Raw genomic sequence first — 21,757 nt, forward strand, 5'->3', positions numbered from 1 at the left:
CCTCTGCCCTCCTGCAGGACTACCTGGCCTGAGGACTCCTGGCTGCCCTTTTACAAAAAAAGATTGCAGATAGAGTACAGTATAACTGCAGTATGCCACAAATACTGCGTCTAAATTAACACCGTCAACTGCAGTGTACATTACAGTTATTATGCAATTACTGCTTCCAAAATACCACAGTCGACTGCAGTTATTGCACGTTTCAAAACTAATATTTTTTGGGATGTGTGTCCCCAGTCCACCTGGTCTTGCTGCTTATCCAGTTTCTGCTGGGATAATAATGGAACCCTGACCTTTTATTTATGATTATTTTTCATTTATTTTTTTATTGCAGAAAAACCAGTATACATGCTTCTACACCTGCATTGCTTGCTGTTTGGGGTTTTAGGCTGGGTTTCTGTACAGCACTTTGAGATATCAGCTGATGTAAGAAGGGCTATATAAATAAATTTGATTTGATTTGATACATACAAGAAGTATACAAACAGACAATGATAACATATGCTAGGGTGTACAACAAATTACAGATTATACAAAGACCTTAAAAGATGCACACATATTGATTGTTTTAACAGCTTTCTTATTAGTAGAATGTAGAATGTTCTTAATGTACTGCTCGAATTCCTCATAGAAAACACGGAAGAGTGTTTTTTTATTCGTGAATTTACATTTATGAATATGAAATTTTGCCATTAGCACAATTAAATTTATGAGGTAAAATTGTTTTTCTTTATCCTTTTTATAGTTAAGGAAACCGAGCAGCACATTCTCACATAAAAACAAAAGTCATGAAGAATATTAACAATTATAAAACTATGAATACCTTTCCATATTTTCTTTACATGTAGACAATCCCAAAATAAATGCTAAACCGTTTCTGGATGCTCAACACAAAAACACAATCAGGAAATGATTCGCAGGGAAATACTTATGAATCATTGTAAAAGAGACCTCTTTGACCTTGTTAACAAGCAGGTATTTGTGTGGTAATAACCAGGATTTTTCCCAACAGAAATGATTGACAAATGTATTCCAGAAAGTTGTGACATAAGGAATGGATACAATATCCATTTGAAATATAGATCTGTTGTTCTGAGGGAGCAAGGAGAAAACACGTTTTCCTATTGGAGAGTCAACTGGATTATGCGAGGGTAGGTCAAGAAGGTGAGATCTGGTTAGTGGTTACACCTCTAAACAACATGAGAGTTCCAGATGGAATAGCATCAAAGACTATGGCGACCTCTCTGGGTATTGTAACGAGATAAAAATGCGTCATAATTGAGTAACATTCCTTCTATATTAAAAAGTTGGCTCACCAGCAGGATATGATTATGAAACCAGTTCTTAAAAAATAAAGACATGTTTCTATACAAAATATCCTTATTGTTCCAAATGAAATACCTATGCGGGAAACATTATGTTTATATATTAACGGCCACGCTAAGAATACTTGTCCATGAAAAGCAGATAATTTTGTAGGAACCGTATCAATGTTATAGTTACAAAGTAACATACATTTGAAGCCACCAAAACTGGAGAAGATATAATGCGGGATGAAATTCGATATTGAAGTTGGATTCTTTAAGAAATGTTTATCCCAATTTATCTTAAAAGTATTTTTCAAAGTATGAAAATCAAAAAAATGGAGACCACCATATTCATATGTGTTCATAACGACAGATTTCCTAATATAATGTGTACATTTTTCCAACCCTGACCTTCACACGGACTCTTCCCATATGAACTCTCTTTATCGCGAGATTCAGAAACGTTACGTTATTTACGAATATGCGCATGCGCACCCCCCCCCGAAAATTTGCCTGGTGAGTGACGCGGTTGAGAAGCGAAATAGCAGCGGACAGGACAAGAAACAATGGCGACAGCGGCAACTGCAGCGGGTGGAACGGGTTCAGGGGGACCTGCAGCTGGCCCTGTGGGCGTCGGTACTGCGGTGGGCCGTAAGAAAGATGGAGGTCCTTCGTCAAAATACTGGGAGTGCTCAGAAACGGTCTCTCAGATCGATTCGGTGCGCCAATGGATCGGGAAACACTACAAAAAGGTTAGCGAGCGCTGGTTTTAACCTCCATTGATTTCCATCGTCAAGGCACGCGTCTCTAGCACAATGGAAGTGCTATCTCTTTCAATCTATCGCTCCCATTAGGTACTTGTGGCAAACTAGATATTAATAGCTTCATGCATCTTAAGATATCCATCACAACATTACCCAACAACATGAACATTACATGTCAAGCGATAGCTAGGCAAGCTAACATTAGCTGCTAACTGAACAGCTATCGTACCGTCCGTTTGATTTGTTGCACGGCCAACACTAACGTTAGCTGAAGAGTTGTCTGTTTGTGTAACCTACCAATCTAGGGTAGCAAGGTAACATAATTACTCCTGTTTTCATCTGACTCTATTCAATTCAAGGGGCTTCGAAGGACTCTATCTATCTGAGCGTAACGTTAGCTGGCAAGCTAACGTAACTAGTTTAGGTAGGTAAGATAACTAGTTAACATGTCTAGAGACAGTATCAGTAATGTAAACATTGTTGTGGTGAACAGGTGTTGTGCCTAAAATCTCTCCCCTGCAGGAATCCCCCTTTATAATTTCCTTGATTTTTTGGCTAGAGTCAAATACTTTATATATAACGAACTTCGTCAGGATAGGTAACCGAAATGTTTAATGAATGTATGTGTGTTATATTAAACATAGAGGGAGTAAAATGTTGGCAAGCAATAAACATTTCAGAACAACTATGGCTGAATTATTATCCTTACACTCTCAAAAATACTAGTCGAATAAGACATGGGAGAGATGACGAATTTTGGCAGCGATATTTATTTATATCCTAATTTATAGGCTAATACAAATCAGTAGCGGATGTAGGTACGGAAGGCATCTTGCCGGGTGAGCCCCCGGGGGGCGGTCGGGCGCTGAAGGGGAGGGGGTGAGCCCAGGGCGCCATACAAGCTAGAACCGCCACATACACTTGAAACAAGTGTAGCCAACCCGAAAACTGCAGATAAAAATGCTTTATGCTACTAAGATGAGTGAAATATTAGCTGAACGGAGTGAAGTGCAGAAATCAAAGCAAGCAAGCCACCGCAATGAACGCGAAGGGGGGATATTTTCGGCACAACGCTGGCAAGGCACGGGACTTGATGTAATTAACAACATTGGTTAGCTACAGTAACATTGTGATTGACCAGAGAATAGCAGACAGGTCGATTGGTCCACTGATGACTTACATTTATGTCTAAGTAATTAGCTGAATCGTCTTGATGGGAAACCACCAGTGTTCCACACACAACCAAGCAATGGCTGACTGCAGCAAACCATCAAAACATCTCAGCGTGGCCGTGGATTTCCCAAAACAACTTTGTTGAAAAGAAGTAGCTAGCTACTGTAAACTATTTTCTACTGTATTTATTTTCTTGAAACTAGAGAGCAACTCTTTTCAGTGACCAGGGAAGGGGCCTCACTGAAAGAAAAAGTGATGTCATATCACCTCACATTTACCTAAGAAAGGCTGCTGTTTTGGTCTTATAGTATGATCTATCTACTCATGAGATCTTGTGTGTGCCTGCATTGGCCATGTGTTTGTCTGACCAATGTAGCCTAACACGTCTGTGGTCTCACAATATTCAATCCCTCCTTTGTCACACATGAGTGTGCCGCCCTCACTAACTCAGTGGTTTTGTTGTGTCTCAGTATGTACAGGCAGACTCTCCCTCCAATAAGTCCCTGGCAGGGCTGGTGGTGCAGCTGCTTCAGTTCCAGGAAGATGCTTTCGGACGGAGGGTGAACAACCCTGCCCTCACCAAGTTACCTGTGAGTATCTCTTCCACACGCGTCTTTACACCTGACCAGGTCGGGACAGGGACGGGACCTACACACACAGTGATATTTTTCGGGCAAGGGAAGTGTGGGCTGTAGAGTGTTGTAGGGCTTCCCAATCACTTCTGCACATTTTGTGTCACAGTAGTTTGCCATGTCTTTATCTATCTGAGCTAGCTTGTGTGAATGTCCTTCGCCTTTTCTTCTGTATTGCCTCATCAGACCAAGAGCTTCCTGGACTTCAAGGCAGGGGGTGCTCTGTGTCATATCCTGGGCTCCACCTACAAGTTCAAGAGCGAGCAGGGCTGGTGAGTAGGGTCTTGATTTGAATACATTTTAAAAATGCATCATTTCCACCTTGGACTAATCATGTATATGTGGAATGAATAGTTGACACGTTCTTTCTCCTATGGAATCACATAGAAGGTAGCGGTTGCTCCAAGAGAGGGAGGGGAAAAGATGCCCTGTGGAGTTGAGACTGTAAGTAACATGTTCTATCCCTCCTATCTGTGCAGGCGTAGGTTTGACCTGCAGAACCCCTCCAGGATGGACAGGAATGTGGAGATGTTCTTGAATGTAGAGAAGACCCTGGTTCAGAATAACTGCCTGACTCGACCAACCGTGTTCCTGGTGCCTGACATGGAGCAGAAGCAGGCCAATAAGCTGAAGGACATCATCAAAAGACACCAGGTAAGACACGCCCACCCAAATCGCACCAACCAATAGTAGGATTGTTTCACCACTCACCAGAAATTCAAATGGCATCATAAAGCTACTCTCCTTCCTTTCCTTTAGGGCTCCATCACTGAGGACAAGTCTAAGGCCACCCATCATATCTACCCCTCATCAACCCAGCAGGAGGATGGTAAGTGATGTGCTCTGCTGAGAAAGGAAATAAACCTCCCCCCTGCAATGTATATATCATCTACTTTGTTACTTGGTCCTATGTGGCTCAGTTGGTAGAGCGTCTGCTAAATTGCTGAAATGTACAAAATGTATATATTGTTATATACATATGCCTAAATTCTGGTGTAGTCTGGATTGTGCTGTATTCTTTGAATCTAATTCCTTATGGTCACCTTACAGAGGCTTATTCTACTCTCATATCACATTTCAAAGAAAGTGAAATGTGTGTATACAGTAATATACTATTATTAATACAGTAGTCTGTATGCATTACTCGAGGATGTGTGTGTATACGCTGATAGCAAGGTGTGTGGTTGTCTTGCAGAGGAGTGGCTGCGTCCGGTCATGCGTAAGGACAAGCAGGTGCTGGTGCACTGGGGCATGTACCCAGACAGGTGAGAGACTGGCACCGTTAGACTTCAGCTTTGCTGGTTCACTCTGCCCTCTTGCACGTCCACCCACTGTGACCTGTTACTGACCTTTAACCCCTCTTCTCTGTGTGGTCAGTTATGACACCTGGGTGTCCACCAGCGACGTGGAGGGGGATGTGGAGGACCCACCCACCTCTGAGAAGTCCTGGAAGGTGAGGATGGAGCAGCCAGTCATGTTAATGTTTTATATAGGCCAAATCAACCCCTGCCTCCAGCCTGAAAAGTACTGGCAGACAACACCACCCTTGAGTAGTGGATACTCCTCTCCTCCTCTCCCAGGTGCATGCCAAGTGGGTCCTGGACACCGACGCCTTCAACGAGTGGATGAATGAGGAAGACTATGAGGTGGACGAGAACAAGAAGACTGTGAGCTTCCGCCAGAGGATCTTCCCAAAGGAGGAGGAGGTAGGCCAAACTCTGAGGTGTGTGTTATGGATTCTTAGGAAGTGTGTGTTTAAGTGAGTTGCTGCACCCTGTGGATTGTTGTCTTGTTTGTCTGTCTGTGTCGTGTCACCCATCCTTTCAAATTCTTCCTCTCCTCACCACCACATCCTCCCTCTTCTCCTCCTCCCCCGCTCCCCTCTGTGTGAGACCGTTCCATCCTCTCATTCTCTCTCTCTCTCACCTGGCCATCCCTCGTGGTTCTGATCAGTCTTCCCGTACACCCGATCGCAAGGAGCGCAAGGCCAACTCCGCCGGGAAGAAGAGGAGGCGCTCGCCATCTCCCCCGACCACCCCAGCCGAGTCCCGCAAGAAGGGTGGCAAGAAGGGGTGAGTCCCCCTATAGCCACAGATCTAGGACCAGCTTAACCTTCCCAAATCCTAACCTTAGCCATTAGGGAGAAAAACACTAAACTGACCATGGATCAGTGTCTTGGGAAAACTTCACCGACCCTTGACCTCTTCTCCTGTCCCCAGGAACCCTGCGTCTCACTGGAAGCGTCGTGGCCACCGTGGCGAGGAGGAGGAGGAGGAAGAGGATCTGACCAAGGACATGGAGGACCCCTCGCCTGTTCCCAGCATGGAGGAGGTCACTTTGCCCAAGAACGGTCAGTTGATTGTCCAACTCGTCCCTCTCATTGTCTCCCTCTCCCACATCTGCTCTCCTCCCTCTTGACCCTTTACTCTGTCTTCTTTCTCACCCATACCTCTCCTCCTCCTCGTGTTCCTCCCCTCTCTTCTCCTTCATTGGCTCAGTCACTCTAAATCACATGTTGTAAATCTCCCATTCTCTCTCTCATGGTCCTGTTTCTTTCTCTCAGTGCATCAATCTTATGCTTGACACCATGTTGACTTGCAGTTTATTCCTCTCTGTAGTAACTGCAGTTTCCCCTGAATTATTTATTTTCTAACTGTTACACACCACACATGTACACTCTGTCCTTGCCAAGATGGCATGGAGTTGCCCGGAGGGACTTTCTTCAGTGGTGCATTGAATGGAGTGCTATTCGAGCTGGAAGTGCTCTAAGCCAAACGCACTTAACTAAAAATTGCCTTTTTGGACCCAGTCCCTTCTGCAATGTCCCACTTCTGCAACCCCCCCCTCTGTATCTATTTCCGTGGTTGCTTTTGAAAAGAGAGCTTACAAGAGAAAAGAGAGCCAATGGCCACTGTCAGTGTATTTCACTACTACCATACTCTCTGGCTATTCTTCAGCCTATTTTTCTTCTTCCCTGTCCTCAGTGAACTCTAAGAAAGACAGCGAGAACACCCCAGTGAAGGGAGGGGCAGTGGCTGATTTGGGTAAGTGTGTGTAGAACTATTTCAGTGTTTAAGTATCTACCTGTCCCTGTACTAAACTGTCAATCACCGAGATGTATTGTGTCAAGCAATGGATAGAGTGATGTCATAACGTCCCCTCTCTGTCTTCCAGATGATCTGGAGGATGACTCTGTGGTCTCTGGAGGCAAGGTAACACCAGCTTTTCCTTAACCTTTAATGATTGCCTCTAAATGCGGTCTCTTCTTCATCGTAAACTGTTCCCTATTCACCCACAACCATAGTCGTCATTGATAGATCTACGGTCAGATTATCCTAACCCCCACTTCTTAGCAAATCCAGAAGGAAGATGGAAAAATATCTCACCTGGTGTCTGTTTTAGAGGCAATGTCTACCCATTTGTAGATTTGGGCCCGGTTTCCCGATAGCGATGGAACTTAGGCCTACGGCTGTTTTTAACAATGCATATTTCCTACAACTGCCGAAGACATGCATTTCCAAAAACACTACGCCAAGAGAACGGTCACGAAGTGCATCGTTGGAACATATGTCCATACTGATAGGATCGTGCTGGTCTCGATCAGCTTTCTCCATTCAAAACATTCTTTAAAATTATAATTATTTCACAATACTGATGACGGATCAGCTCCTATTATCACTTACGGCTGCTAATATTGAGTCCGTTTATTATAATGCTTACCCAATGACAACGCACTAAGTCACCAATTTGTTACATAATTGCGCACGTTAGGCTACACATCATGAAATACACTGCTCAAAAAATAAAGGGAACACTTAAACAACACAATGTAACTCCAAGTCAATCACACTTCTGTGAAATCAAACTGTCCACTTAGGAAGCAACACTGATTGACAATACATTTCACATGCTGTTGTGCAAATGGAATAGACAAAAGGTGGAAATTATAGGCAATTAGCAAGACACCCCCAATAAAGGAGTGATTCTGCAGGTGGTGACCACAGACCACTTCTCAGTTCCTATGCTTCCTGGCTGATGTTTTGGTCACTTTTGAATGCTGGCGGTGCTCTCACTCTAGTGGTAGCATGAGACGGAGTCTACAACCCACACAAGTGGCTCAGGTAGTGCAGCTCATCCAGGGTGGCACATCAATGCGAGCTGTGGCAAGAAGGTTTGCTGTGTCTGTCAGCGTAGTGTCCAGAGCATGGAGGCGCTACCAGGAGACAGGCCAGTACATCAGGAGATGTGGAGGAGGCTGTAGGAGGGCAACAACCCAGCAGCAGGACCGCTACCTTAGCCTTTGTGCAAGGAGGAGCACTGCCAGAGCCCTGCAAAATGACCTCCAGCAGGCCACTAATGTGCATGTGTCAGCATATGGTCTCACAAGGGCTCTGAGGATCTCATCTCGGTACCTAATGGCAGTCAGGCTACCTCTGGCGAGCACATGGAGGGCTGTGCGGCCCCACAAAGAAATGCCACACCATGACTGACCCACCGCCAAACCGGTCATGCTGGAGGATGTTGCAGGCAGCAGAATGTTCTCCACGGCGTCTCCAGACTCTGTCACGTCTGTCACATGTGCTCATGTGCTCAGTGTGAACCTGCTTTCATCTGTGAATAGCACAGGGCGCCAGTGGCGAATTTGCCAATCTTGGTGTTCTCTGGCAAATGCCAAACGTCCTGCACGGTGTTGAGCTGTAAGCACAACCCCCACCTGTGGACGTCGGGCCCTCATACCACCCTCATGGAGTCTGTTTCTGACCGTTTGAGCAGACACATGCACATTTGTGGCCTGCTGGAGGTCATTTTGCAGGGCTCTGGCAGTGCTCCTCCTTGCACAAAGGAAGAGGTAGCGGTTCTGCTGCTGGGTTGTTGCCCTCCTACGGCCTCCTCCACGTCTCCTGATGTACTGGCCTGTCTCCTGGTAGCGCCTCCATGCTCTGGACACTACGCTGACAGACACAGCAAACCTTCTTGCCACAGCTCGCATTGATGTGCCATCCTGGATGAGCTGCACTACCTGAGCCACTTGTGTGGGTTGTAGACTCCGTCTCATGCTACAACTAGAGTGAGAGCACCGCCAGCATTCAAAAGTGACCAAAACATCAGCCAGGAAGCATAGGAACTGAGAAGTGGTGTGTGGTCACCACCTGCGGAATCACTCCTTTATTGGGGTTGTCTTGCTAATTGCCTAATTTCTACCTTTTGTCTATTCCATTTGCACAACAGCATGTGAAATTTATTGTCAGTGTTGCTTCCTAAGTGGACAGTTTGATTTCACAGAAGTGTGATTGATTTGGAGTTACATTGTTGTTTAAGTGTTCCCTTTATTTTTTTTTGAGCAGTGTATATTGAGACAAATTAGACAGTAGCCTACACGTACTAAAATAGAACTCCGTTGTATCCATCGCAAAGATATTGGCAACTTTTGTATTGTAGTCAACTTTGTTCTGAAGTTATCAGCGGTCACAGACTGATAAATCATGTGATTCTATGTTTAGCGGAGGTCTACTGTGTATCAAGTGACACGGGAGGGCAAAAAAGCCGCTAACAATGCACTTAGCTGTTCTACGAGTGGTTTGAGGCATGCATTAGATTACGAGTGTTTTCTAGTGCAGCGTTAACTCATTCAGATCCAGTTTTTCTACATTTGGGATGGGATTATTCCTGATTTAATCTGGAAACCCTGCTTTTCTAATGTTTTATCCTCTGTTCATATATAATAGAAACTGACCAAGAACTAGCCAAAATTCTGCTCTCCTTTCTTGCCTATGTTGATCTGATCCCATCCGTGTGACTCTGTCTCCGCCTGCAGGAGGAGGAGGAGCAGGGCAAGGCCGAGGTCAACCGCCTCATCGACTCCAGCGAGGACAACGTGACCGAGCAGACCCACCACATCATCATCCCCAGCTACGCCGCCTGGTTTGACTACAACTGGTGAGGATGGCCCCACTGTTCTTACTGTGTGGGGAGTGTATCATGGGGGTGTTGGGCTGTATTTTATGTTTGTGTCTTGGGTTTACCCCCCCCCCCCCCCATTTCAGTATCCACGAGATTGAGAGGCGTGCACTGCCAGAGTTCTTCAACGGCAAGAACAAGTCCAAGTCCCCAGAAATGTGAGTCGGTGGAGAACATTGCCCAACACATCAACTCACTCAACCTGTTAAAGAACTGCAGACGCACGCTTCCACTAAGAATCTTTCATCGTACAAAAACACCCATTGCTGTCTAACACATGGTGTCCCTATTTTTTGCAAAATGTGTTTGTCCCTGTCAGATACCTGGCCTACCGTAACTTCATGATCGACACGTACCGGCTCAACCCCCAGGAGTACCTGACCTCCACCTCCTGCCGCAGGAACCTGACGGGAGACGTGTGTGCCGTCATGAGGTGAAGGGTCAAGGGGTTAACGTGAAATGGTTTCCCTAGGGCAGAAGTTAGAACATTGTTCGTCAGGGCACACCGTATGCAAGACACTTTGTAATGTGTGTTTTTTTTATAGAACACGTTTAGGTTGTCCCATACTGTTCCAGTTAATTTTTCCCCGTTTGGTGCTTAATGAATATGACCCAGGTTTAGTTGGACTCACTGATCAAGAGTGATGATTGTGGAGTAAATTCTTTGCATATATCTGTCGTGTCTCTCTACTAGGGTCCATGCGTTCCTGGAGCAATGGGGGCTGGTGAACTACCAGGTGGATGCTGAGAGTCGCCCCCTCCCCATGGGCCCCCCGCCCACCCCCCACTTCAACGTGCTGGCTGACACCCCCTCTGGTCTGACACCGATGCACCACCGCCCCCCACAGGTTAGATAGACAACTACATGGAGCTATGGTCATAGTTCTTTCATCTGTCTAGTCCTTTCAGGTTGTTGAATACTGAGGGGCTAGGGGAAGGGTCTTTAAACCCAATCCTGTTAGTGCCGATAGCGAATTATATACAAATACACATACAGGCGTTGTGTGTATGTAACTGTTGATTTTGATTATTTAATGGGTCATACATGTTGTGAAAGTATTCACTGCATCCTCTGACCACAGTGTGATTCCTTTCAACCTCCTCCCCTGTCTCTCCATCCATCCTTCTAGATCCCCTCTGGCCAGCAGATGCTCAACTTCCCAGAGAAGGGCAAAGACAAGCCCTCTGACATGCAGAACTTTGGCCTGCGTAATGACCTCTACTCCAAGAAGAACCCCAAGAGTAAAGCAACCAGCGGCGGCCGGGAGTGGACCGAGCAGGAGACTCTGCTCCTATTGGAGGTATGTCAGTCACAAGACCAGCTGACCAATCACAAACATAATCTTAAACCTACCAGCCTATCAGAACCCTTCTCATTCCTCTATCTCCTCCATACCAGGCTCTGGAGATGTACAAGGACGACTGGAACAAGGTGTCGGAGCACGTGGGCTCGCGCACCCAGGACGAGTGTATCCTGCACTTCCTGCGCCTGCCCATCGAGGACCCTTACCTGGAGAACTCTGAGTCGTCCCTGGGCCCCCTGGCCTACCAACCCGTACCCTTCAGCCAGTCAGGCAACCCCGTCATGAGCACCGTGGCCTTCCTGGCCTCCGTGGTGGACCCCCGTGTGGCCTCCGCTGCTGCCAAGGCAGCCCTGGGTACGTGTTGTGGCGACTGGGTACGTGTTGTGGCGACTGGGTACGTGTTGTGGCGACTGGGTACGTGTTGTGGCGACTGGGTACGTGTTGTGGCGACTGGGTACGTGTTGTGGCGACTGGGTACGTGTTGTGGCGACTGGGTACGTGTTGTGGCGACTGGGTACGTGTTGTGGCGACTGGGTACGTGTTGTGGCGACTGGGTACGTGGGTCATTTGCAAGGGTGTTTTATCACAATGTGTTGATTCACAAAATATATATTTTTTAATTTGTATGTAATATCACGCTTCATGTAGTGTGTCGTAATGACACGGTTGTGTGTGTAATATCGCTGTGTGTTTGAACATATCTGTGTGTGTGGAGGAACTATCACAAGGTGTGAGTCTGTAGCTAACTACAGTGTCTCCCTCTCTCTCCAGAGGAGTTTAGCCGTGTGCGTGAGGAGGTGCCAGCAGAGCTGGTGGAGGCCCATGTGAAGAAGGTGCAGGAGGCGGCCCGCAGCACGGGCAAGGTAGACCCCGCCTATGGCCTGGAGAGCAGCGGCATCGCAGGAACCGCCCCCGAGGAGCCCGAGAAGACCGGTAAAACACACACTCGGAGCAGAACACATGCATTCAGATATACGTACACACACAGTCGCACATTTACAAAGATAGATAAAAAATACTCTTGTGCGTACACAAACATAAAAACGATCACACGGTATACAACATTGATCGGGAGGGGGGGGAACAATAGTTATATATTGGGATATAATTTTTTGTACTGTTTTGTCAAGATCACTATTTTTGCGCTAGTTGGTTGTACCTGCACCAAAACTCCAGTATTTTTTTTCTTCATAGCTCGTTCTCCATCTTTTTAAATAAGGAGCCAATTTGATATCAGCAATTTTATTTCCATGACTGAATGACTCGTTTTCATGGCTCTCTTGTCTCACTGCAGAAGACCTCTGGTGAGCAATTTGTTTGGAACATCAAATCTCAATAAAGTCACAGTATCGAATAGCAATACATATAGAATCGTGTAAACACACAGGCCTTCATATAAACACACAAAGCATTCTCTCATCACATACATCCAACATACTCATGCGTGCAATACTCACTCACACAAAATACCCACCCATATACTCAGCCCCCACATTTAGACGGAGTACTGAGTGTTACCAGTGGAGGGCAGCAAATGGCCAAGACACAGACAGACCACAGCTAACAGGTTAGGGCGAGGCTGCTCGTAGCCAGCTGTTCGCAGGTCACCTAGACCTTATACCTACCTCCTGCGTGTGTGTGCGCTCACGTGGGTAAAGCCAGATGTGTATTCTCACCAATACATTTTGAGGTACCAGCTGAAATCAGGATGGCCAGTGGGGGGGCGACGTAGAGGTTTCTTCAGAGTGTTATGTCTATGTGTCCGGCTGTCGTGGTAACCAGTGGATTAGAACAGCAGATGGGGCGTGGGGGAAGGGGTTGAAACTGGGTCAACACACTATGCTACGGTCTCAATGCCTGGTACACACACAGCAATCGCTCAATCAGCAATTCTACATGAATAAATACATGTTACACATACATGCATTAACAACTAAGAAATAGCCTAAATGCATTCAATACCCTCCCCAAAGCAGTCTACCATCTGTCATACAGGTCAATACTCACATAGTAAAAACACACCCAAATGCACATGTGGACATGTTTTATTTCAAACACACACATGCACTCTCACTTGGCATCGACTCGCTCACTTTCTCCCACATTTGCACAAACGCTCGCACGCACACACACATACTGTCATTCCTAACCACAGTAATGTCTGAATCATGGTGAGGTTCTACTTAGGATGCGTCATCTGTTTGTGATCAGTTTCTCTGAGAGATGTCTTGTTCTTTGTCTAGCCCTCTTCTCAAAGCCCCTCCTTCTCTCTCCCTGTCACTGTAGAGCCAGCAGAGACGGAGAAGATGGAAACAGACTCCGACTCCCAGCAGCCTGACAAGGTGAGACGGCCCAGGGGTGAGGTCTTTAGTTTAGTTTATTAATTCAACCATTAAAATTTTTTTAAAACAGCACACATAAAACTGAAAAAGCCATACATGCACATGAGTTATATCATGGAGGATAACGCACAATAAAGTCTGGGACTTATTTCCATTGTTAAATCATGGAGGATAACACACAATAAAGTCTGGGACTTATTTCCATTGTTAAATCATGGAGGATAACGCACAATAAAGTCTGGGACTTATTTCCATTGTTAAATCATGGAGGATAACACACAATAAAGTCTGGGACTTATTTCCATTGTTAAATCATGGAGGATAACACACAATAAAGTCTGGGACTTATTTCCATTGTTAAATCATGGAGGATAACACACAATCAAGTCTGGGACTTATTTCCATTGTTAAATCATGGAGGATAACACACAATCAAGTCTGGGACTTATTTACATTGTGATCCGTCTTGAAACAAGATGGCAAGGCAAGATGGAACACGGTTGAACACAGTATGACAGCGAGATAATGTAACAAAGAAGAACAACATCTCATCATTGCAGTTACATCGTAGGGGACATTCATATGTGCACAGAAGACATCAAACAGTTTTTAACTTTATTTTTAACGCTGGCAGTCGTACAGTCTGCCCCTCCATTTACTACTCTCCGTCTTTCGCTTACTCTATTCTCCATCCATCCTATCTCTGTGTTTAGGATGGCCACGGGGTAAATGTAACGCCACAGATAACGTTAGCAGGAGTTAGCCATGCATCATTGACCACTGGTTGAAATCTTCATTAACCTTCACTAGCCATCGCCTATCCACGAAGGTTCAAGTTCCGATGGCTTTACTGCAGGCTTTTTGAAATGCAGGGAATTAGCTTTGACTCTTGTTCGGTTTTGTATATTTTTCTCCTTAGCTCTCAAGGACCTGTCTAGCTATAGTCTTCAGTTAGGTGTTTCTCAGTTCTGACCTGCATACACATTGTATTCAGAACCCTTGACCTTTTCCTAATTTTGTTACGTTACAGCCTTATTCTATAATTGATTAAATTGTTTTGTTCCCTCTGCCTTATCGACACACAATACCCCATAATGACAAAGCAAAAACAAGTAAAACATATATTTTTTTTAACTTAAGTATTCAGACCATTTGCTCAATACTTTAAAGCACATTTGGCAGTGATTACAGCCTTCAGTCTGTCGCTACAAGCTTGGTACACCTGTATTTGGGGAGTTCCTGCAGATCCTCTCAAGCTCTGTCAGGTTGGATGGGGAGCTTCGCTGCACAGCTATTTTTAGGTCTCTCCAGAGATGTTTGATCGGGTTCAAGTCTGGGCACTGGCTGGGCATCTCAAGTACTTTCAGAGACTTGTGCCGAAGCCACTCCTGTGTTATCTTGGCTGTGTACTTAGGGTCGTTGTCCTTTTGGAAGGTGATTCTTCACCCCAGTCTGAGGTCCTGAGCACTCTGGAGCAGGTTTTCATCAAGGATCTCGCTGTACCCTGCACCGTTCATCTTTGCCTCGATCCTGACTAGTCTCCCTGTACCTGCCGCTGAAAACCATCCCCACAGCATGACGCTACCACCACCATACTTCACCGTAGGGATGATGCCAGGTTTCCTCCAGACGTGATGCTTGGCAAAGAGTTCAATCTTGGTTTCATCAGACCAGAGAATCTTGTTTTGTCATGTTTTGAGAGTCTTTAGGTGCCTTTTGTCAAACTCCAAGCGTGCTGTCATGCCTTTTACTGAGGAGTGGTTTTGTCTGGTCACTCTACCATAAAGGCTTGATTTGGTGGAGTGCTGCAGAAATGGTTGTCCTTCTGGAATGCTAGAGCTCTGTCAGTGACCATCTGGTTCTTGGTCACCTCCCTGACCAAGGCCCTTCTCCCCGATTGCTCAGTTTGGCTGGGCGGCCAGCTCTAGGAAGAGACTTGGTGGTTCCAAACTTCTTCCATTTAAGAATGATGGAGGCCACTGTGTCCTTGGGGACCTTCAATACTGCAGAAATGTTTTGGTACCCTTCCCCAGATCTGTGCCTCGACACAGTCCTGTTTCTGAGCTCTACGGACAATTCCTTCGACCTCATGGCTTGGTTTTTGCTCTGACATGCACTGTCAATTGTGGGACCTTTATATAGACAGGTGTGTGCCTTTCCAAATCATGTCCAAATCATGTCCAATCAATTGAATTTACTGCAGGTGGACTCCCAAATTGTAGAAACATCTGAAGAATGATCAATGGAGACAGGATGCACCGGAGCTCAATTTCGAGTCTCATAGCAAAGAGTCTGAATACTTATGTAAATAAGCTATTTCTGTTTTTAATAAATTTGCTAACATTTCTAAAAATCTGTTTTTGCTTCATCATAGTGTGTAGATTGCTGAGGATTTGTATTTATTTAATCCATTTTAGAATAAGGCTGTAACATATCACAATGTGGAAAAGGTGAAGGGGTCTGAATACTTTCCGAAGGCTCTGTAAATATAATCAGCTGTAACGCCACAGTCTTACCTGTCTCTGTCTCAGGCTGAGTCTAAGGATGAGGCGGAGAAGCCCAGTGAGTCTGCTGAGAAGCTGGCTGAGGGAGAGAAGGTGAAGAGCGAGATGACCGAGCCGTCGGAGCGGGAGGAGGGAGAGAGCGAGGGAGGAGAGGGCAAGGCTTCAGCAGGTAGAGTAGATGGCTATTCCGCTTCGATTGAATCATCCACTTTTGGGGGAGGGTCGTATAAGTCCAGCATTGACTTGATTGATAATGTTTATGCAATGTTTTCAGACAAAGACGAGGCGGCCATGGAGACCTCGGAGGAAGACAAGGAGAAGGAGGAGCAGGGAACGATGGAAGAGGAGGAAGAGGAGAGGAAGAAGCTAGAGCCGGACGGAGGGGAGGGTAACATTGCCACTGCAGCCGCCGCTGCCCTCGCCTCAGCTGCCACCAAGGCCAAGGTGAGCTTCTTCCAGAGGGCCAAGGGGATAGCACTTTGTATATCGAGCCCTGAAACTACACCGCAAGCATAGCGCTAGCTTTCGGTATGTGCTGTTTTTGGTGTTTGAAACCAGAAGTAGCAAACGGAGGCAGAAATCAAAAGCGAGAGCCGACTTGTCAGTTGGGAAACGTCAACGAAATGCTTGAAATAGACCTGAGGCCTTAACAGATGCTTCAGCAGCTCCAGCTCCATTCACTCATGCTATGCTTGCGCTGCCGGTGTAGCATCTCATTGATCGGTCTGTCAGTTTTACCCACGGCTCAAAAGCGCTTGCGCTACTACCTGGCCAGTCTAGTTTGGCAAAGCTTTATATTTCTGTTACATCTCTTTCCTCTGTATTTCTCCCTGTAGCACCTGGCGGCGGTGGAGGAAAGGAAGATCAAGTCTCTGGTGGCTCTGCTGGTGGAGACTCAGATGAAGAAGCTGGAGATCAAGCTCAGACACTTTGAGGAGCTGGAGACCATCATGGACCGAGAGAAAGAGGCTGTAAGTAGTGGCCCCGAGGTGGATTGTGGGAAACGTAGTTCAGTGGGAGACTGCATGCTGGGTTGAAGTCGCTTGTATTTTCAGACCCCTTTGCTGTGTGAAAGGATTGGATATGCATCTTGATTGTAGTGGTATCTAGGCTATATCAGTGTCAGTTGTCATCCATCCAGGCATTTCAGAGATGTGTGTGAGGGAGAGCCAACGACAGATGGATAACTTGGAAGGACAAAGAGCTGCTTTTGGGAGTGGGCCTATATCTACAACATGAGCAGACGTGGAAAGTGTCAATATTAAACGTTTGCATTAATAATTGGTGGTAATTATGAGGGGTAGTTGCAGAGTACACAGAGGATAGTAGAGTAAAGAGCATGCAAGCCTATGAAGGGAAAGCGCTTTGGGGGGTGATCAGGCATCGTTGCTTTGTCCATTTGGGTACACATGGTTTAAGAGCAGTAAAATAAGTTAGTCAACTAACTGCTGGGTAGATAGTGGGCCTCTAGTCCAGTGGAAAGTGTTTGTGTCAGGAGTGTAAAACTGTAAAGCGTGGAGCTGCTGTGGACCGCAGCCCAGTTGAACAGCCTGATAAATAGTGCATGAAAAAGCCAGCCAGCCGTTACATAACCCTCTGGAACAGCACCCAGGCTGCCTCCCTCCTACCGTTACCACAGGCTGTAAACACTGGGTTACACACACACTCTCATACGCACACTGTGTCTCTGTCTTAGACATACACACACACTAAATAAGGGCACTCCTCACTGTCTTACTACTCCAAACTTTTCCACCACTACAAATGTACTTAACAGGGCACACACAGTGAATAGACTTCCTCACCTCCTTCCATCTCTTTCTCCACCTCTCTCCATCCCTGTGTCTCTGTAGGGTTTCTGGTAATGGAATTCACCCGTTGATTCCGTGTCAGAGAGAGTGTTAGTGGTTTATTGCATGCAATCAATCCCTTTATCGACATTTCCAGCCATTGCTCCCCCTCTCCTTCCTGCTTCCAGAGTGGTCCTGTTTCACTGCCTCCTCTCTTCCTCCCCACAGTCTCATTCCATTGCTTTTCCTCTCCTTCCTGTTTCACTGCCCCCTCTCTTCCTCCCCACAGTCTCATTCCATCGCTTTTCCTCTCTCCTTCCTGCTTCCAGAGTGGTCCTGTTTCACTGCCCCCTCTCTTCCTCCCCACAGTCTCATTCCATCGCTTTTCCTCTCTCCTTCCTGCTTCCAGAGTGGTCCTGTTTCACTGCCCCCTCTCTTCCTCCCCACAGTCTCATTCCATCGCTTTTCCTCTCTCGTTGTACCGCTCTTCCCCTCTGTCATAATGTCAGCTATCGTGATCAGCTTGTCTTTATAGCTTATACTCTTTAATTATTTATTTTCTCTTCTTATTCCTCTCCTTCGTTCTTTGATTTATCAATCCATGAAATGAAGCTGTTTCTGTATCATCACCCTGCTCCATATACCACTGTTGACTTGATGTATCGCTCTCTCGCTCTGTGTTCAATTAAATTAGCTTTATTGACATGATTATCTTTTCAAAGTGACACTATGAGTAATGATCAACCTTATGTCCTTGTGGACAGTGGGCTTTTGAGAATGATAATCATGATTAATAGTATAAAATGATGATCCCCCCCCTCCAGTTGGAGTTGCAGAGGCAGCAGCTGCTGACGGAGCGCCAGGCCTTCCACATGGAGCAGCTGAAGTATGCTGAGATGAAGGCCCGCCAGCAGATGGAGCAGCAGCAGGCCAACGCAGCGGCCCAGGGCCCCGCACCCCACCATGGTCCCCCAGGGCCAGGCATGCACCACGGACCCTCCCACCACGGACCCCCTCCCGCCATGCACTCCGGACACGGCCCCCCCGGACCCGGGTTCCACCCCATGGGTCCCCACCACCCGCAACAGACAGGTAAGGACACACACACACAGGAGCACACCATCTCTCAGCAAAGAAGCACCCAAAAGTCCTGGAACTATATCCAAGGCAAGGGAATAACACCAAATATCAGCTAGGAAACATTAGCCTGTTTTCAAAAACATGTTTCAGCACACTGATTCTGTGATAGGCCAAGAGTCTCACCAAGCCCTCCTTCTGTTTAGGACCAATGGGAGGGCCCGGTCAGCCCATTCCAGGGCGCATGATGCCTGGCGGCCCCCCCACTGGCAGCATGCCTCCCATGATGGGTCCCCGCCACCCTGGAGCCCCCAACGGCATGTGTGAGTACACTATCCATATCCGCCTTCCAGATCCTACTCAGCCAGAAAGTGTGTGTTGGTGTGTCCCATTCTCAAACCAGTGTGTTCTCTGTCCTCAGACCCTGGCCCCTCGCCTGTACAGCCTGATGGTATGCTCCCAGCGTCTGTGGGACCTCAAGCGGCAGCCCCAGCACGAGTTGCTGACAACTAAGATCCCTGCCCCCAAAACAAACACACACCAACACACACACACCTCTTGTAAAACCTCAGCTCATTGATGGCCTTGCCACTGGCTAGGTGTTTTCTCAACTCCAAAAACTCCTCCTGGCTTACACACACACACACACACACCTCCCTCTCAGGGCACAGCGTCGAGGGGGCTGTGGCTCTGGCCCTCCTAGTAAGAACACTGTTTTCTCCTCAGTCAGTCTGGTGTGGGGCAGATCAGATGGGCTCCTCCCAGTCATTTTAAAGAATATATTGTGTTTGTTCTCTATTTAAAAGAATATGAAGCTAATATTTTGGGAGAAAATCAGAGAACTCCCACTTTTCCTTCTTTCCTCTCACCTTTTAGAATGACACTAGTCTCTTCCTCTCCTTCAGCACAACACCAACATCCCCTCTCTTCCTCCCTCTCCCTCGCGTCTTCCCCCAACACAACACCAGGGGAGCTGGTTGATTATTTAGGGACGTGTGTTGTGTACTGTAATGAATGGGATCATGAGGGTTTCCTTCGACACACACAGAGGGGACCAGTAACCCTCCCCTCACACACACACTCTTCTCACTGAGAATCTACCTCTCCACTTCGCTCTTCTGAAGCTAAAACACTGTAGTCCGAAGTGTGTGTTCAGTTGTTCGTTGTTGGCGTGTCTGAAGAGCAGAATGTGCGTACAGCAGAGACGGGTGTTTGATGACTGTCTGCTGGGCTGCTCTGCCCCCCCCCTCACCACCCATAGCCCCCACTAGTGGGCTTCTGGCTGTTCTGGTGCTAATAATGTAGCTGCTGCCGCTACCTAGCGCTACCTCTCTTCATCCATCTCTATTCATTTCAACACCCCTCTACACCTTTCTGCTACCTCTGCCTCCTCCCCTTCTTTGTCTGTCAGCTACCTCTCTAGAACTGCTCTTGCTCTCTGCTAGCTACCTCTCTGATCTACGCACCCCTCTGCTACCTCTAGTACCCTTCTCTCATTCGCTGCCCACGTGACTGCTGCGTTAGTGTTACCTTCTCCCCTCAGGTAGAATATCACACACGCATACACACAGCATCTCTCTCACGCTCTCACACACTTCCTCATTCAAGGTCTTTCCAGTCTGTTATATCACAAATGATGAGAACCCCCTTACATCTTGTATCTTTTTTCAGTTTTATGTATTTTTAAGAATAAACTTTGTGTAGATTGAGTTATCTTTGTTCTTGGAAGTTTGTAGCATTTTTTTTATGTTTTATTGTTTATTCGGGTTTGTTGGTACTTGGACCTGGACAATGTCTAATAAATTGTTTTTGTATGAAGTGATGTCTGATATTTTCAGTAGTTCATTTATTCTGAACTAAATGTTGGATTTTGTTCTTACACTTGTTCGGTTTTTATAGATTCATATTATTTCAGGGAGTGTAAAATATCTAGACTAGAGCATGACGAAATGCTCACATTATCCTGGGAAATAGTTAAGAATATTCTCTTTCTTTCCTATCTTTCTCTATACATATTTCGGGGTAGAAATGTTATGGTTGCAAAAAATAACTAAAGCCATATTTCATATTAAACACTGTCTGACACGCAATCAAACCAAAAAAAGTATACTTTTGTCTGGTGAAGGGTCTAGGACAAAGGCAAGGTGCTACAGGGGAGAGATGGTCTTTGTGTAGTTGTTTTGCTGCTTAGGCTCTTATGCAGCAGCTGCAAATGCATATGAGGAAAAATGATAACCGCGTCTATTCATCCTGGTGTCATTTAAACTAATCCCAGGCAGCCATCACTGTAATCTGGCGAGAGGGGGGGGGGGGGGGGGGGGGTTCTCTGCCCATGGAGATTGGCCAGGAGGATGTTATTGAGAGGGATGAGGGACGATTATGTCTTGGGTTGGGAGGGGTGTTTATTTTTTTATCTGAGCAGCCGTAGAGGAGGGAAACCATGATCACGCAGTACAGATACAGTAATGACAAAGCATCACCCTTTAGAACAAAGTTAGGCAACCCTGGTCCTGGAGGGTCACAAGCACTTCATGTTTTTGATTTAACCAACCTGGAAGACCGGGTGTGTTGAATTTAGGCAATCACTGAACTGATCAATCAACTCAGATGGTCAGGTGTGGTGCCTGAAACAGAACAGGGTTGCATACCCCTACTCTGTAAGATCTACTTCTCTTCACATAAACAGGCTCAATGTTTTGAACAGGTCCTCTCCAGATCTGAAAGGGCATCTACACTGAACAAAAATGTAAATGCAACATGTAAAGTGTTAGAAAATCCCAGAAATGTTCCATATTTCTCAAATGTTCTGCACAAATTTGTTTACTTACCTGTTAGTGCGCATTTCTACTTTGCCAAGATAATCTATCCACCTGACAGGTGTGGCATATCAAGAAGCTAATTAAACA

At 46.2% G+C, this 21,757-nt stretch overlaps 1 protein-coding gene across 2 annotated transcripts; it reads left to right on the plus strand.

Annotated features, from left to right (window-relative positions):
* Positions 1–1,822: 1,822 nt before the first annotated feature.
* Positions 1,823–20,669, plus strand: LOC129837186 (SWI/SNF complex subunit SMARCC1-like). Of its 2 annotated transcripts, none has more exons than XM_055903114.1 (26): positions 1,823–2,059; positions 3,715–3,834; positions 4,063–4,148; positions 4,356–4,530; positions 4,636–4,705; positions 5,072–5,141; positions 5,254–5,329; positions 5,457–5,582; positions 5,830–5,948; positions 6,096–6,226; positions 6,861–6,920; positions 7,051–7,088; positions 9,692–9,813; positions 9,921–9,992; positions 10,154–10,267; positions 10,529–10,682; positions 10,965–11,135; positions 11,234–11,492; positions 11,910–12,071; positions 13,425–13,480; positions 16,012–16,153; positions 16,259–16,428; positions 16,821–16,955; positions 18,599–18,866; positions 19,058–19,174; positions 19,273–20,669. In XM_055903114.1, exons 1-26 carry the CDS (start codon positions 1,874–1,876, stop codon positions 19,362–19,364), a joined length of 3,291 nt encoding a protein of 1,096 aa, XP_055759089.1. In that variant the 5' UTR covers positions 1,823–1,873; the 3' UTR covers positions 19,365–20,669. The 2 variants fall into 2 exon arrangements, with proteins under 2 accessions (XP_055759089.1, XP_055759090.1); XM_055903115.1 differs by having other exon boundaries at positions 5,854–5,948.
* Positions 20,670–21,757: the final 1,088 nt, after the last annotated feature.

The sequence above is a fragment of the Salvelinus fontinalis genome, chromosome 38 (assembly GCF_029448725.1).
Source record: "Salvelinus fontinalis isolate EN_2023a chromosome 38, ASM2944872v1, whole genome shotgun sequence".
Lineage (NCBI taxonomy): Eukaryota > Metazoa > Chordata > Actinopteri > Salmoniformes > Salmonidae > Salvelinus > Salvelinus fontinalis.